Here is an 18,993-nt window from a genome sequence, read left to right as displayed (position 1 = left end):
ACCTCTGGGCGTTGGCTCATACACGGCGATAAAGGTTTGTGTACCTATTGATTTTTTACATTTCGGGAACAACGTGCTACAGCAATTTCTTCCTCGTGTCATACAAGATGCAACACAGGCAAGACACCGAGGGGAGAGAGCCTCTCAGTTTCCCGCCGCATTTGTGGCATTGAATATGACTCATACATGGAACAGCAATTCCCACAACTGCCAATATGAAAGGACTCGATACATTTTTAATTTGTGTGTAAAATAGGTTGTTGTGTGCTCCTGTGTATCTTAAATACGGGGTCAGCCCTATGTTCCCACATTTCTAAGGATTTTTTTTTCACTGACAATTTTTAAAATTAGGCCCTATGTTCCCACAGCCCTATGTTCCCACAGACCTTTGTTCCCAGATTTATTTTGAAAAATTAGTCCCGATGTTCCCACAGCCCAATGTTCCCACATTTCTAGATTTTTCTAAAAATTAGGGTTAGGGTTAGGGTTAGGGTTAGGGTTAGCGGTGTTGAGCTCAAGAGAGGGTTAGGTTTAGGGTTAGGGTTGGGGTTAGCAGTGTTGAGCTCAAGAGAGGGTTAGGGTTAGGTTTAGGGTTAGCGGTGTTGAGCTCAAGAGAGTTTGGAAGCTAGCTAGCTCCTTCAAATCGCCAGCTACGGAATGGTGAACCCTTAACTACCAGGCAGGGGTAGAAATGTGGGAACTGTAGGAACATAGGGCCTAATTTTGTAATGAATATTAGAAATGTGGGAACATTGGGCTGTGGGAACATAGGGCTGTGGGAACATAGGGCTGTGGGAATATAGGGCTGTGGGTACATTGGGCTGTGGGAATATAAGCACGCTCCCCTTAAATACATAGGATGTGCTATGTGGCTGATAATTCGAAGATAATGTAATGACGAAAACAGCTTACTTCTGCTGGAAGTAACCGACCAGCCAATGTCCGTGTCAAATTATATTTTATTCATGCCCCAACCACTGGGACTGCTTCACTGAGATGCCTCAGGGTTGAGGCAAAGGTCAGGTTTGTCCCTTTGCACATCCATAACAGGTCAAGAAAAGTTAGCTGTACATCAGTGCTTAGCGGAAAAAAAGCGTATTAAGTACAGTGCAGCAGACAAGCTGGATTTCGGAGGCCTTTTTCTGCCTTCTTCTTCTCCTCTTCTTCTCTTCTTCTCTGTCCTGCAGCATAATTCTCTATAATGAGCTTGTGGACAGGAGATGAGATATGATTCTTGGAATTAAAACAGCATTTTCTGCTTTGATCATCCAGCAGTGTGTGAAGCACTGAAATAAGACTCCCCCCGTCTTTATCGAATCTTTGCTCTCACTCTCCCTCTCTTAATCTTTCCCTTGCTCGCTCACCCTGCTCTATCTGAGCTTGGGGGATTGCTGTATGAGATGGAGAGTTAATGAAGAAAGTGTTTTTTTCCTTTGGCCCCTGCAAGAACACTGGTAAACTCTTGCAACTTCGTGCTCTGCTTTTGTTAATCGCGTCACGATCGGCTTCCATGCTTTTACAATCTCAACCACTGAACTAGTTAAGCATAAATATTTAACGGCAGTTTTTGCTTGCCCCCGAGAACGTCTTAAACAATCGCATACGCTGCTAAACAAATGGATCAGAACTACGTTTTGCTCTTAAAGTTGGATGAACAGCTTTCTCTGTGAAACAATCCCGCCGACATCGTCCCTTTTTATTCCTTTTCATTACACACGATCTCATTTTACACCACTTACAGGCAAAGCAGCAGTCACACACAGCCTCGCTCTCACGCACACACTCACACGTAGCCTTGTCTTCATGAACTGCGAGTGAGATGCAACATTGTCAAAAAGCCATTTAAGATGCTATCATCTAATATGGAGGCTGACGTGGGCTGGTGCTGGCAGCGTCGTTATGTAAGCAACTTTCTCAGGGACTGATCGCAATCCAACACACCCAGCAGGGGAGCTGTGATGTGTGTGCGTGTGTGTTTGTATTTGTGTGTGCATCGGGTGAGGGTTGTGAAACAAATCGCACATTCAGCACACTACATATTATTGCACCCAGTGTTTTGCCACAGGTACAGAAAGATTCACTCCTTTGTGCCAATTTGCTAATATGCTAATGCACCGTGATTAGCGAAGCAAGAAAGCGAGAGCGTGTTCGCTCAGTGAGGTGTTGATTTATAGAGATCAACATCCCGGGTGGCAGATGAGACAGAAATGCACATTTTTACAAAATCAAAACTTTGAATTCTATATACAAAGGCCAAATTAAATACTTAAGAATAGGCTTGGATGTTTTTTGTGTGAATCTTATTACAAAACTGAAGTCCTGCCTACACAGAAAGGGTCCTCTCCATGAAGGCCTGTGTGAACAACACAGTGAGAGATGGTGGATCAAATACAGCACATGATAGTATGTGTCTTCAGCAGACTGTGTAACTGTCTTTTTAGTCAGGAGTTCCCTCTTTAGTGATCGTAGACAGTCGGTTGCTTCTTCACTGTTCCACACTGGATGGGTGTTGGCAGTAAACTTACACGTGCCTAACAGATGGAGATAAGTGTAGAAAGCTAAGACTGCTGAGACTAATGTTGTGAGAGAAGAAACAAACTGAGGTTGTAAATAAGTACGATTATCTGCATCACTCTAAGTTAAGTACACTAAAAGGTCTGTGCTGTAATTCCTCATTGCACGGTCAAGCAGCAGGTCAAAGACGAACCGGAAAATATGTGATGATAGTAGAGAGTGAACGGTTCATTAAGAGGGAATTTTACTATTTGTCATGAGTTTCTGCTCTGAATGAGTGTGACTAACCTCGAGGTTTGTTAAAATCCTGATTATCTAACTGCTTGTTCCACAGCAGCACCAGACAAGATTCCAGATAACAATTCTTACTGAGGATTAAATTAAAAACAGGGGATTATATTCAATTAAAATGTTGCATTTCTGTTACCTTGCCACACCAAGGACACCACCTCTTGCGTTTGCGTTGAACGGAGCAGAATCCTCCACTTTGGACATAATTAGTAGAGATACTCTTTGACCTCTTTTAAGTGATGTTCCTACATCACAGAAATCAACATGAATACCACGTCTGAGACACATTGATCTCATTTGTTGAAATCAATAAATAAAGTAAAAGAAAAAAGACTGTGACCCTTGAAGGACTGTAATAAACACAACCAATCAAATGTGTTTTGGGGACATATCTTAATCATTTGGAGGGGGTGGGATATATTGGTTGCACTTTTCAAAGTGTACCCTGTCCTTGCTAGCTTTTTCCAGGATTACCAACCCTAGCTTTAAAGAATTGACATCCAATAAACCCGAAAATAAGACCCAAGCAGTAAGGTGGAAGTGTCCTTGAAGTCATAATTAAACCAGTTCAATCTTCCTGCTTCTCCGATATTTGAGCTGAGACCGAGTAGAACAGTGAAGCATACTAACAGCCGCTTCGCATGCTACACTTAAATATCAGAATTTGCACACCACAATATACCATTTTCGCTAATGAATAAATGATCAATCCTTTTGCATGTGGTTTCTGTTCAGAGGCTCATGAACTGCGTGCTTCAGCACTGCTAGCAAACATTGTTCAAAAGAAATTATATACGCTACATTGTGCGGTTGTATGGAGAACAAGAGTATGCAAAGTCTTGCAGTCATAAAAAAACATTTAACTATAATGAAACATACATCAAAGTATGGCAGCAGCCTCTAGAGTCAGTATTACAATTACATCGCTGAAATGCTCATTATTATCAATGAAAGTTACACCTATGAATGACGAATGGAGCTTAAGTAAAAGTGGGTTAATCTCCCAGTATTTTGTAAATTATGTGCTGCTCAATATATATGAGAACGAGACCAAATGGCTTCTTACAAAAGGGTTTACTGAGTTTTTCTGGCTGAATACGTTTCCTGAACATCCTCTTACCTTGGCTCCTCGTATTTTGTGAAAGCATGACACGTTCACTGATTTCAGGAGATAGCGCTGCTGATACATCAAGGCCTGCTGGGGTAAGGGTGGCCGGAGCCCTTGTAGAGCGAGTTTCCTTTGGGCCTAGAATCTGAGCAAACATTGTTAAGTGCTGCGGGTGGGTACAGATTGGGAAGCCGATTTGCTCTGGGAGGGAGGTCTCCTCAGTGCACCGACTCCTCTGCAGTTGTCTTTCCCCTCGGTGGTGCTGCACCGGAAAGTCAAGGGCACAGCTCACTCCATGTAGTTGTAGAAGTTGACTGTAAAAACACGGCCCTGTTCCAATTAGGAGTATAACCAAATGCTGTTTACTGCTGAGCTGCCAGCTACACTTATGCCATTTGTATCCCTGCTTTAAAAGTCTTGTTTTCGTACATTTCATTCCTGCACTGACACTTCATTTTCAGATATTTTGATTTATCTCCTCTCGCCGCATCACGAGAAAATTGGGTGTCAGAATAACTGACTGTTCTACATGACAACGCTGTGAAAAGAGTTGATTGTTTACTTGTGCAGTGCTGAGAGGGAAATGCTGAATGTTCTCGCGGCGTGCAGGCTTCTGTTGACGAAAACACAGCACACATCATAAACACGCCGCATAATGCTGAGTCATGAGAGCTGTAACTAATGCTCGTGGATCAATGTTCCTTGTCACATTTTGCTTCTAAATAACTGCGCAGGAAGACTCGATAAAAGGATATGGGGAAAGAACACAAAAAAGGATCATTTTGCAGCTCAAATAGCAGGGTTGCAAACAGATGAATAACTCGCATTACATCAACCAAACCAAAGAAAATACAGACAGATCAAAGCAGTTACATATTTTCACTTGGCTTCGCTGGGTTCAACACACCGTACACCACAGGAATATGTCTCCCTCATTATACCTCTTTCACCGGGCAGGGGCACGGACCACCCAAAGGATGCAGGATTTAAAGGAGTGCATCTGCTGGAAGAAACATTCCACAGTCATTAATACGGCAGCGTCCCATTACATGGATGGATTTATCAAGCCATTGATTAGTTATTGGAAGAACATTCAAGGTCATCTAGCAGGAATCTGCAGTACTTAACATAGCAGGGAGAGGTTAATGTCAGCTGCCTGTCCCCGTTTCTTCCAGGGTGCACAGAGTTCGTATTTCATATGAGGTCAAAACAACCATCATAAATCTGAGGGCCTGTTATCAAAAGCTCCTGATCAATACCAGTGTATGAAAGCTCAATTGGTCAAACTGAAATTTCATTTGAGGTCTGTGAGTTTATGATAAAAAATCAAACGACACTCTTTTTAATCATTGCATTTCCTTCTTCAGAAGACTCTTCTGATACATGTTTGCTTTAATTAGGTTAATTATGCTCCTCACTAATATGAATATGCATTATTTATGTCACCTACAGGCAGTTCTAAGCTGGTGTGTGTTATTTTCTTTTTTTTGTGGCTCAGCTTTAACAAAGAGGTAAAATGAGAGACTACATCCGCACATGAAATACACAACACAATGTTTGAAAAATAACAATTAATACTTAATAATGATTACAAATACATAGAAACTAGCTGGAAGCAAATCAATTTAAATAGAATAGAACTTAGGCTATATGCTCTATGTAATTACTTTATAGTGTGTCTATATATATTTTGCTGAAGAGCGGCCCCTGAGGCCACACGTGGCAATTAAAAGCTCATTGTAGATTCATGTGTCACAGAAGCCCTGATAGGTCAGCAAACTGACTCATTAAATCTGCTCTCAGACATGCATTTAACTCTGCAGCTCCTCCGATTTTTCTCCAGAGGAAGTGCATGTGTCAACGCAAATGTCCGAGTGAGACGCTCCGCAGTTTCTGCGTTCCACCTTTCCTCCTGGTACAAAGTCTGTAGAAATCCAGGAGAAGTCGATGTGTGAACACAGCAGGAGATCTCCCTCGGGATTCACCGCTACGGAGTGGGGGAAGGGGGGGGGTCTTCTAACACACGACACACACATCTAAACGCTTGAATAAAACGGACGATTTCGCTGTGTTGTGCACGTGTGAAAGACAAACTGTAAAGACAGTAGCCTATTCTCAGATTTTTACCCACAGGTCATGTCAAAAAAGTAATCACAATAATATCACAATAGTATCCATCTGACTTTAGCTTACATAAGCCACGATACTAGACAACTGTAAAAAAAAAAAAAAAAAAATGATTGAGCTGAATACAGTAAGGCTGCATTTTATTCCTTATGAATTCAACTTTTCAGCGTTGACCAGGTTTGGTACAGAAACTGACCAAATCACAACGCAGATTTTGGTGCCTGTGTTTTGAATATAGTTGCTTACAGGGAACAAAACATCACCACACGTGTCAAGTTTCCATTACATTTCACCCTGGTGGGGAAACACTCTCTACATGGCCGTGGAAGCACGTTAATTAGACACCACCTCAAACTCTAGTTGACATGATACAAATTGCCTAAAATGGTCTAAAGTGTAGTTGTATTTCACGTGAAATGATTCCGACACCAGAACGTTCTCCAAATGTCTTAAAATAATCCGGGTTAAAGGGAGTAACTCGACAAACTTAATGAAGCACCTGGCTATACACGCTCTGTGTTCGATTGTTGGAGCCGGAATACTTTACTGTATCAAGCACTGAAATTGTTATTTAGTGTTAAATTATAGTAGTTGAGTTTTGCACTTATTTATATTTGTATAAGTTGTGTATCGTCTATTTTCTTATCGTCAACCCTATTTTTGTGCTTTTATTAATCTTTTGTAGTCTTGTTTTGATTATCAGTATGCACAACAGCGGGATAGAATACACTACACTATGTTAATCCATAATGTGTTCCCTCGCTCTGCTGGTGCTCATGTTATGTGTACTTTAGCATTTTAGTTCTAAGATTGGCTGTGTGCATATTTCTGTCACAGGGGATTTCATGTAAACCTCCTGGCTTTATCAGATCGCCTGTGTGGAAGAAAAAATAATCTGCAATTCATGCTCACCAGTGTTTCTACAGCAACAGCAACAGCAACAGCAACAGCAACAGCAACACTCCCACCTCTTTTTATTAATGCACTCCAAACTGTATAGGTTTATTTGGTCAGTGTGTTTCAGGTCAAAACCGGTGCATATATCCCTCCGACTCACAACTGGGGGAATGCATCCCTGTAGCTGTGTGTTGCTGTGTGGGAGGCAGCAGCAATGAGGAGCTGATGTTAAATCAATAATGATGGATCAAAGTGCTGCATGGCTGGAGCCCTGTGGTGTCAGGGTGCGGGGAAACAACAGTGACTTTTTTACACCTCCTCCCCTCTTCTCATTATCCTCTCCTCCTGTCCTCCTCTCTTCATCTTCAAATTCCAACTCCGCTGTCTTCCGCCACACTTGGTGGCATTTTATGTGCGCGCACGTGTGTGTCTGTGACTGCGTGTGCACGAGGGGACAAAGACAAAGAGAGGTTACTTGATGCGTTGAGTCACGGGGGCATCAGCCAGTAGATGGGAAGATAAAATGCAACACAATCGATATAAGAGCACTAAAATTGGTCTCATTTCCAGCATCCTCCTTCACTACATGTGTCCACATATCTGCCGCTGTAGCACGGGGGAACTGGACAAAATGTTGAATGATGTTTTTCATAAGATGTGATACCATTGTACTGCTTTGTTGTGTAAAGCTGCTGTCAAACACAAGAGCATAAAAATCAAAAGGGATGTTGCCGATTTGACTTTTCAGCACAAAAGATGTACAGATTGTGTTTGATTGTTATTGTATTTTTCTGTTATTTGACCATACAAGGAGCACATTTTAACAAATAAATACTTGGTTGTGTTTTCTAGGAGAAAATCCTTGGCCGGTCCGCTCCCAGAGTCACCATGGTAGGGATGGTTTGTCTTTGTTCACCGGTCAAAGCTGCCTCTAACCAGTTGTACGTGTCTGTATTATGAACCAGTGAATGCTTATAATAGTGCTGATCTGAAGTAAGATCTGTCGTGTTTAGAGGCAGCTTATACCTGCCGTGTTAAGTGTAGTGCAGTGTCTTCCTGTTGACCTCTGTCTACCTGTAAACCTAACCCACTGTATTTCCACCTTGACAATTATCCTTCCTGTCTGTACGATGGATACATGTGCACAGCCTTGTTTGTGTGTGTGCTGGTTTTAGGGGTGTAACAGTACAATTATTCAATTTGGCAAACAAAAGTCTTGCTTGTGTGAGCGGATGTACCACTAACTTAAAAAATGTTAAGACACTCATTAGTAGTTGCCTAGAATCACCTTTTGGACTGATTTATATGTAAAGAACTTGGTTGCAACATTTGCACTGGCTCTCCAGACCCCTACAGCGCCAACAGTGTGAAATAAATATAAAAATTAGACGCAAATTCTAGTTAACTGAACAATACATCCTGTACCCCAACAATTGTGGAGCACACACATACTGTTACACCCCTGGTTCTGTTTTAATCAATGGTGTGTTCGTGTGGGCTTGCTGACAAGGAAACATTGTAAAGAGGACATTTCTATTGCATTCTTTTTGTTTTCAGCTAAAATGCTATTTCTATCAGAAGAGTTTGGGACTAATTAATTGTAAAAAACAAATAACCAAACTAGGGCATAGTCGCTAAACAAGAATATTCTGTCCCTCTTGATGTTTGTTACAGCTGGCCCACATTGCGTTTTCTTTTCATTGTGTTGTGCCTTAAAACCCAGATGGTCCCATTTCACTCCTCTGTTCTAATTCCTGCCCTTTGAAATGTATGTTTTGAACTGTTTCCCTGAAGCTGTAGCTTTGTGTTGTCCACTTTACTGAACTGAATGTCCTAACCCCTATGGTGTGCGTGGTCTTCGACTCTGTCCGTCTCAGTGGAGAGGAGGGCTGGTCTATAAAGGCACGGATAAAGGCAGTTTTGATGATGTTACTTCTTCTATTTTAAGAAGACATCAGATAAATCTGTGCTTATCCTTGCTTACGATATACAGACCCTCCTCTTCCTCCTCTACCTCTTCCTCGCCCTCCGCCTCCTCTCAAAGGGAGTCTGCTTTTCAACAGCCCGCAAATGGAGCCGGTCGGTATGTCAATCAACTGTTGAAAAATGGCTTTTGGAGAAATGGCTGTTGCGTATTATTCCTATTATGTGACATCAGATGAAAATGCCATGCTGTTACACTGTTTGATTTTCAGGAGAGATTATTACCCTTAACCCCCATGAGTCACCTCGGGTTTCGAGCGAGTGAGATCAGACGAGCACCGTAGGAACCTCATGAAGCACTACCTCAATAAAATGGATCTCTTATTGCCTTTTAACACACAGGGTCACACTAGTCCAGGGTGGGTTCACTGTCTATCACATTTCAAAATGAACTGGATATGAGGTTCATCTCCACCTCCTGCCCTTCCTCCGCCCTGCTGTGACAATAATGGCACATTTGTAAAGCTGGAGAAGCAGGGACATGTCAAGTAACTACTTGGCCTTTGGTGTCATGGGGGTGATTGTGAGTTATGAGATAAAGAGTGGTACTTACTGGCAGTGGGGAGAGAAACTGTCTGGACTGGGATTTTATTGCACTTGCAAGAGCACAGGAACTTTCTAATGTGCAGCTCCACTGATTCTCATAAAGGCAGTTATCTATAAATGCGTAATTAGTCTTTTTTTCGTGCAGCTGCTAGTTTCATCCGAAACATGTTAATTTGTTCTCACTTATTTGCACACACTTGGAGCAATGCGGCGCCAAGTGCAACAATAGTGTGCTGGTTAGTTTCTGAAGTACGCAGTTGTGCCCATTTGAGCAGCTACGGGTGTGTTGATCTTAAAATGAGCTGTGGTCGGGCGTATTAGGAACATTGATATCTTACGGACTGGCAAATCCCGCCTTTAATTGCAATCTTTCAAAGTGCAAGTGCGGTCAGAATTTAAAGGGAATGGAAGATGGCACTCTGATTGCTTTATTGCATTTTTCACCTCAAACGCCCACTTTTGAACTATATGCCTGCTGCAGAGACCTTTTTTTCTCTTGTGAAACCAATAAAGAGCAAGAGCGTGGATTGTTAAAATAAAGATATAGGATAACTGAAAAGCTCAACAATCGAGCACTACACTATATTTGCAGACTACAGGCAGCCATAACAGTATCTAATAACACTACGTTTTCGAGGTAAAAGTTTGATAATCGTGATATTGATTTCCCAGCCCAGCCCGATTTCCCAGTAATGTTGTTTCACTTGCACTAGCTGCAGGTATAAAGACCAAGATCCCTTTATACATCTATCTATCTATCTATCTATCTATCTATCTATCTATCTATCTATCTATCTATCTATCTATCTATCTATCTATCTATCTATCTATCTATCTATCTATCTATCTATCTATCTATCTATCTATCTATCTATCTATCTATCTATCTATCTATCTATCTATCTATCTATCTATCTATCTATCTATCTATCTATCTATCTATCTATCTATCTATCTATCTATCTATCTATCTATCTATCTATCTATCTATCTATCTATCTATCTATCTATCTATCTATCTATCTATCTATCTATCTATCTATCTATCTATCTATCTATCTATCTATCTATCTATCTATCTATCTATCTATCTATCTATCTATCTATCTATCTATCTATCTATCTAACTATCTATCTATCTGTCTGTCTATCTATCTATCTATAGATTCATCTTGCTCTCTTACAAATGTATTTAATGTGAATCTGTGCTTGGTTGTACCGACATATTATGGTTGGTACCCTTATTGGAAATACCCTCCCAACATAACCAACAAAATTTTACAAAAATGATCTGATACAGTTTAAGGTCTCAGCAGATAATGCTCTAGTGGTGTTTTTTTCTCAGCGCTTGTTGATAGTGTTTCCCACCACAAACTGCTGACACATTTCTTGCACCTGGAGCTGCATTTGAAGAGGATTATCACCAGTCGTGCAGTTTCCCTCAGCTCTACAGACCCTTTCCCTGTCCGCCACAACATGGCAAAGAGAGAATATTAGCTGCTCGCTGGTGAATATAGTGGAGTTGTGCTGGAAGTGCCAGATAACAGAGAATGAATATTGGACTTGCGGATATCCTCAGAAACACAACATTTTAAATGAACTGCTAATCATGCGCCGTGGGTGTGTTGCCAAGCACCTGCGTTTATGCATATTTCCTGCCGGAAATTAAAAAAATGTCTTAACAGACTTTACGCTTGGTTTGGTGGGAAAGTGTGTGTATGTATAGAAGCAGCCGAATCAAACTTTGCTAATTACTCGTGTAGTCTATGAAGCAGATGGCGTGTGAAGTTTCCAATCCACTGGAGAAAGGGAAAATCTGACTTTGATTTGGTAATGTGAGATACCACTAATTCCTGATTTCCTGATTTCCAATCCTTCAGAAAACCCAGGCGGGTATTGTTTTAACCAGTAGTTTGTGCAGCAGCTTGTGCTCAGCAAAAGAGAAATAGGCTATAACCATTTCAAATAACAGCTCTCTGTATGTGGACGCCTGCCACTGCGGAGGGACTCAGCGTCTGAAGTCTATCTCGCCCTAGCAGCACATTTTCTTCTCCGTCTCTTCAGCCCGCCGCTGCATAACCTCATCACATTCTGAATTGTGATTAAATCTCAGCTGCTTACTGAGGTCTGTGCTGTTGCCACAGCACCTCGCAGGCCTCCCACGCACATCACATGGAACGCTGCCGCTGTTCGGAGACCTGAAAGAGATCCACACATGACTGCGTCTGCGGTCGGCCATCATCAATGTCAACATTGTTCAGTAGCTTACGCATTTTTAGTGCCGTAGTTCATAAATCACAGGCAGGAAGGGGAAGTAGTCCCGATCAACCCGGTATTATTTATACTACATCATGGTTATAATGTGGTTGCTTTCCGCTGTGTCCCTGTTGAAATATACCTCAAATTAATGAGATTAGATATTGATCTTTTAATATGAGAATCGATCTTAGAACAGAAACGTTTGGGATCAGAAGCACCAATATTTCAGTATCGACCTAAGCACCACCACTTTGACTTGACTGGTGCTCATTTAATTAAGTGTCCTCCTCCCCTGCAATGGTTTAATGGCACCTACCCGGGGAAGTATTGCCTTTTGGTCACAACTTTGGCTTAATGTTCACATAATAGCAGTAGAAGAAAATGTGGGACTACTAAGAAGTTGTGTTTGAATCTAGCATCACTGCACCACATTACCAGCACTCACAGGACCCTGACTCCACTTGGACCACAGAGTTGTTCTCTCTCTGATATTTGATGGATTGTTGACTTTATCGCCACCTACTGGCCCGTCCTCCTTGTTCGTTTGTAGTTGTTTTTGTATAACTAAGGTCGCGTGGACAGAGGGTACAAAGGAAAAGGCACAAAGCAACTGCATTTAGGTTTTAAACATTTTGTGGTATCGATGACGACACTGGGGCTGATGGAAAATACACGCCATCCTTTCCCAGGGATAAATGTGATCTGAGGACCCTGATAAGAATCGTGCTGAAATAAACACATATCTCACATTCGCTTTTCATCTGGACTGTCTCATTTTTCTACAAACAAAAAAAGACGAGTATCATTTCAAAGTTAGCCTAGTACAAACCACATGATGCCTTTAAGCTGTGAGTTTTGAGGAACCAGACAAATTTTGATGTTGAAGCACATGACTCTTTTTTATCTTTCAGTTGCATGTTGCCTGCTGTTAACTCTGAGTAGTTTCTTTTCTATTTTCACAGCAAATTTAAATTAATTTATGTTTGCAAGTATGGAGCTTTGGTTTTATTATTCATCTATACCAAGCATTCAAACATTTGTTTTGCATCCGTTAGGCTAACACAGATTGCTTGTCAAATGTGTTCCCAAAGCAATTTTTTCAATTAGATTCTGCTTTATTAGTATGTCCACAGTTAAACACAGGAGCTATGTCTCAATTTGGGCGCCGCATCCCTCGCAGGATGAATTTGCCTCACAGCAGCACGATTAGACTGTTCCAATTTGAAGGCTCCTTCAATTTCTGTCGACAAATGTGTCCTGTGTTTGGGGTGGATTTAGATTAGAGGTGGGATCCATGAATCTTTTTACTTTTTTAACAATGCGAGACAGGGCGTTTCCTTATTCATTAATCTTATTCTCAGAAAGTAATTCAAGGTTCAGTGTGTATAATTTTGTGACATCTATTGGTGAAGTTGCATGTTGCAATACCCCTAAACTCACCTTCCCAAACCTTCAGTTGACATAAAAACTCAAAAGATTCTTACTTTATCCAGTTTGGACCACAATAAAAAACATGGCGGCCTCAGTAGACATGACCCGCTCCAGATGTAACTATAAAGCATTTATATATAAAAGGCTCATTCTAGGGTAAAGCAAACCACAATTCCTACAAATTAGATGATATCCACAAGTGAAAACATCCCTAGAATTATTTTATTTAAAATTTCTATCACACTTAAGTCGTTTTCGGGGGTGAATCCATGTTATGTTTTGAGTCGCAGAGTGAGCATATAGAAGTTAAAATTAGCAGAGCTAGAAGTGCTATAAATACAACTTAAGCATTATCACCAGTGCTGAATTGGGTCACAGTTAATCCTTCTGCTCTACCAGTGAAATCAATGAGGAGGTGGGAGCTACGTCTGTCCAGGGCCCTGAAGCTTTGTCCCCTGCTAACCGAGTGAAGTGGGGCTATTATGGCAGTTAACATTTAGCGATTAAATGTGAACACTCTTTGTCAGTTTTTAAATGTCAAACCCGAGGTGGCTTCCTTTTCCTCCGCCTTTCTTCTACCGTGAGAGGAGGGTTAGGGACGTGTTGGTACCACCGGGTTGTCCTCAGAACCAGAGACATCCGCATTCATAGCTGTCACACACATTCGTGCACAAACACATGCACGGTTCACTCTGTAGCCCCCCTGCCACCTCCACCTCAGGCCCATTCATAGCTCTAGTAGCTCCACTTGGCAGAGCTAATGGGAGAGCTCGGCTGTTGGTTTGATAGAGGGATGTCGTGAGGAGAGCGGAGCACAGAGCTGAGGACAGGTCTCTAATAGATCTGTGGAGATCGGCGGGTGGAGGGGAGAAAGGATGGCACGTGATCACTGGCCGTGGTGTTGTTTTGTTCCTTTTTTCTCCTCCCAGTGCCCCTCCATATCCCCCCTTTCATACTTCCACTTCTCTTATCTGCTTTCAGTCTCAGTTATCCAGTATCCACTGTATTACTGTCTGCCCCCCCTCCCCCTCCTCTGTGTTGTTCCTGAGAGATACCAAGCCTTAAGGGTTTCCATTAGCTTGTGCCCGTCTGTCTTTATAGACGGTGTTTTGTAGTCTGTCTGTGTCCCCCATGATTTCTACCATATACTTACAGTTTGCACTCTCAGAAAAGGTTTCTTGCTTTCAGAGGCTTTTTCACATCTGGTGCATGAGGCATAATCTGCTGCAGGATTCCAGCTTTTTAAAAGTCTGAATAGGATGCTCCATTTTAGCATCCTGCCTAAAATTTGAGAGAATGGAAACATAGCAAGTATGCTTAGAGTTGTCTTAAAGCATAAAACCCCTTTTCCCAACACCTACTCTTAGATTTTAAAATTGGGCTGAGGTTGGGAAATTGGGCAATTTTGCCTTGAGATGGTGTCAGATGATATATGTCATACAAACTAGTTTGTGTCAATCATGCTCTGGCCTTTGGTAACGGAAGGTAAAGTGACAGGGTTAAGAGCATCTTCCAAAAGATATTGCCTCATTTTGTGTTTTGTTGATGGGGGTGGTCTGCATTGTGCGTTGTGTTTAATAACACTGATCTTCATCACTGTAGCTCAGTGGTTCCCAAACTAGGAGTCAGGCCCCCCCGGGATCACAAGATGATTTCCAGAAAACTACAAAATTGAAAAGCAATTAGAAATAGCGTATTTCACTCATAATTCTTACAAAAGATAATAAATTGCAACTATACTTTGTACGCTTCAACCAACTCTCAGGAGGATGGGGGTTGAAAGCCTATGGCACCCATTTAGGTTCCAGAGGCTGAAAAGTTTGGAAAGCTATTCTCTTGTTCCAAAATATCTGCACTTGGCAATAATGTTTTGGCTTAGATTAGTAAAACATTGTGGTTATGGTAAATGAGGTTTGATTAAAGTCTGGTTGAGCTTTGGAAAAGATCCTGTTTGAGTTATGGTTCTGTGACAGAACGTGAAGCCCAGTCTCTTTCACACGTCGGACTTTCCACTCCCGCTTTCACAACCTCTTCAGTCTTAGTTTTCATCTTGCTACATAAGCAGACACTATATGATGCACTGGCACTGAACATAACTCATACGCTGCATAACTGACTATATAATTCCTTGAGATACAGGTTAGGAGTGGGAGAACCTGTCCTGCATAAAAAGGAACCCGTCTGTTATCTGTGCAAGCAGCTATGATCCATAGTTACTTTTTTATTAAAGTATAACCTCAAGCAGCCATTGTAATTATGACCCCAAAGGACGAAGTTAAAGAGGATGGGATGAGTTGACAAAAAGCAGGACTGAGACAGGACAGGCCACTGTTTATTACCCTTTAAATTCCAACAGCAACTGTTTATTTTATCCATGACAAACCTTGACCATTCGATAAGCTTATAGACTGGCATTTTTATAGATGGGTGTTTTATGTTTTAGCTTTTGTTTTTGTTTTATCTGTTTAGTTTTATTGTATTGCTAAGTATCATCTTGTTTTTCTATAATTTGCCCTTCGTTGCACTCATATTTACTTCTGTGCAGCACCTGGTTTTGAAAGGCACTATAGAAATAAAGTTTATAATTAGTATTAAAACTGTTATTAATAATTGTAACAATGATCACAAAGGTCCTGTTTGCCACCGACAATAAACTTCACGTCTATTGTAACCATGGCAACAAAGGTCCAGTATGCCTGCAGCCGTAGGGGAATTATTTCCAAGAGTTTCGGGCTGTGTCAGAGAGGAGGGTTAAACAACCAACATGGTTGTTCAGGTTGGGGGACAATTTATTTTCCCCTGACCGTACACCCTGCTCATATGTGGCCCAAAGCGTCTGAGCTGGCGTGGAGCTGGGGTCAGATGGAGGCTGACCTCTGGAGGACGTGCCGATGTTGAGGCGAATACGCTGATGACCTTGTTTGTTTGAAAGCTATTTTCCTGCCCTTTCATTCACTCACACAGATGAGTGTTTGGCAGAGCTCCATCCAACTCATTTCTCTGAGCATGACTTCTCCAAGGAAATACAGGAGACTGTGGCCAAACAGACACACACACACACACAAACACACACAGCTGAGTGGATATCATGACGTGGACGTACAGAATGTTGGACAGAATGCAAATTCGGAGGAATCAATGCGATACACAATACCGCACAGCATGTGACTGCAAACGCTCATTTAACATTGGCGTGGGGTCCAAGGTGGTCTGTGGTGGGCTCAGCGTGCACTCTCCTGCCTCCCCTGTGTGGGCTATATGCGGATGTGATGTTTGGAAGTGTGAAGTGAAACAAAATGCCACACCAAATGTCAGATTACTGAGTCACTTGTTTTCCATCAGGATGCTATTATGCAAACGCAACCAAGGAGTTATTCTCCGGAGGTCTGTTATAAGCGAAAGCGAAATTTAATGTGAGTAATCTTCTCGCGGAGGTGAGGGCGGCCGTGTCTATTACCTGCCTCCGCAGCCCACTGATCATGGATATATAGTCGATTCAGCCACTAAATCAGACTGACACCATCTTCCAAACACACAGCTGCGTCATCAACATACCGACGAGAAAACAACCTTTTAGCAATTCAGATGCGGACCCTGTTTAACCCGGCAATCTGGAGAGCATGTCAATCACAAATAATCAAAATCTATATGGTTAGACTGCAGAACGGGCTTTGCATCTATTCTAATATGAGATGAAGTCAATAACTACAGGACAGCAGTGTATCGGGTTGGGAGTGGAAAGTGTGGGGGGGTCCTCGTCCTCCACTGTAAGCTCCCTTCATCATTGACAAATAGTTTTCTAGGGGAACATGGCGCGCTGAGGTTATTTTGCACTGCCAGCTCAAAGAGGCGCGGAGGGTGACGCTGCAGCAGGGTGTTCTGAGCCGATAAGCAGCACCAGCGTATGGGAGAGGGTTGGGGGGGGCGGTTGTGCCAGGGCTCTGCCTTGAACGTGGTTAATTGGTCCCCAGATTACGGAGGGATCACTAAAGATGGCTGTCCAAGCTCTTAATGAGCTAAAAGTCTTCACAGTGGACCGTTCAGCTCGGTCCCGTCTCCCCGGACCCAACAGGCTAAGCTGGAAATTACCAGACCACACTGTGATGAAAATTCTTAGAAATTGCATTGGTATTGGTCCGTGCCTGTGTTTTGTAACTGTACTTTCGAGGGCAACATTTGTGTTCATGCCGAAATCTGCTTGGAATAACCTCGGCTTATCTCTCAGAATTTATGCTTCATGGACATTATTTTTTGTTTTCCAGCAGCATGTCACATTTTAAAATCAAAATATTGTGATTTTTTGGTCGCTGGACTGATGCATATCTGATGGAAATTTGGACTGAATCACTAACATGTTTTTTTCTAAAATTTAATAGCTTTTTTACTTGCACCGTGATGGTAGAAAATAACAAACCTCTCTATAAAAAGCTGCTTTGTCTGTACAACTAATATCTGTAAGAAAATATGTTTTATAGGAAAATGAATGCTGCCTGAAATTATGTTTTGATCAGCAAAATCTGCAAATTGTTTACTGACAGCTTTCCGAAAAAACAACTACATTTTATTTGTGCTGTGTAGGCAACTCAATTTACGTGTTTGAGCAGCTCTGGGCAGGAATTAGTAGCAGTAGTTCATCTCTATACAGATTCTTTTCTGTTGCAGAGGAGAGGCTTCTAGTGATGTCTGAAACATTCTCCATGAATAATCGCATGCATGTTCACACATAAGACTTGCCTGTCTCAGATGGTTTAAAATGTACACCTTTATCATACATCTACTCGTGCACACGACAGCAGCGGAGAAACAAACTTCTTGTGACCAGTATGTGATCAAAATTGTTTTTTAAATATTGATCCAGGGAGCAGTAGTAGCAAAACTTAAAACCACACTTTATATTGATACTTTAGGCATTGATCTGACCTTCCTCTAATAGAACTGTCTTCCATTTGTGGAAAATAACGTTGCGGGTAAATATAATCACATCGCCTCTACATACTGATTGACCTCATATTGTATTGTATAGTAATCCTGCAGTGTATGGTTTTTTGTAGGGGAAGGGGTTAGAAAATGAATGAATTTAAACATAAATATTTTATTTGCCGAATGTTATTTCTAGAGCTTAATATTTTCGAAGTTGCTTTTTTAGTCGCACCGCTGTGCAGCTGAAGTGCTGATGGATGTGGAAAGTTGTTGGTATTTCGTGCTCATGTCTTTCAACTTACGAGACGTAAGAGTCGACCAAGTGGATGCATTAGGACTGCTGAGTGAACTGTGATGTTCAGCATTAAGTATTCATGGACTGTAGCAGGAATTATGGTTAAACCTGCAGGTTGTTACAGAAAGTCTTTTAAAGCCACTTTTCAGTCGGAACGCTGCCCTTTTTATTTTACAGGAGCAACAGGTTTTAATTTTATTATGAAAATGAGCAGCGCTTTTAAAAAGTGGACTGAGGGTTTGCCATTTTCATGGACTATTAATCTGTGGTAGCAGTGCTATTTGGGAAAGACAGACATTGCAGAGTTGTTAAATAAGAAGTGACCTTCAAAATGGATAACAATTTACAGAATTACCTTGAAGACAATTTAGTTTTATCCGAAAAGGGAAATACAAATAAGACTACAGCACACTGAGTATCTTTTGTTGAAAGTGTTTTATTCCTTTGACACATCTTTTGTGTCATGTAGTGTTAAGAACAGTGTGTAATGCTTTTTCTTTCTCGACGATGGGTTCACCAGCAAGGACCAACAATATTCATTTAAAGGGTTGAATGCAAATTGATATATTGGATGTTGAGGAGAATTTAATGGAAACTGAGAAAAGGGGTTAGGCTGAAGATG

At 41.5% G+C, this 18,993-nt stretch overlaps 1 protein-coding gene across 1 annotated transcript in view; it reads left to right on the top strand.

Moving 5' to 3' along the window:
• Nucleotides 1–18,993, top strand: part of LOC133028332 (protein shisa-6) — a 67,340-nt gene that overhangs the window by 37,369 nt on the left and 10,978 nt on the right. Inside the window, exon 4 of the mRNA XM_061095528.1 lies at nt 7,790–7,828. Within this exon, the coding sequence (XP_060951511.1) occupies nt 7,790–7,828 (39 nt within the window). The remainder of the gene's footprint in view (nt 1–7,789; nt 7,829–18,993) is intronic.

This window comes from Limanda limanda, chromosome 21 (assembly GCF_963576545.1).
Source record: "Limanda limanda chromosome 21, fLimLim1.1, whole genome shotgun sequence".
NCBI lineage: Eukaryota > Metazoa > Chordata > Actinopteri > Pleuronectiformes > Pleuronectidae > Limanda > Limanda limanda.
Note: the sequence above shows the minus strand (reverse complement) of the source record. Positions and strands in the feature narration are given on the sequence as shown.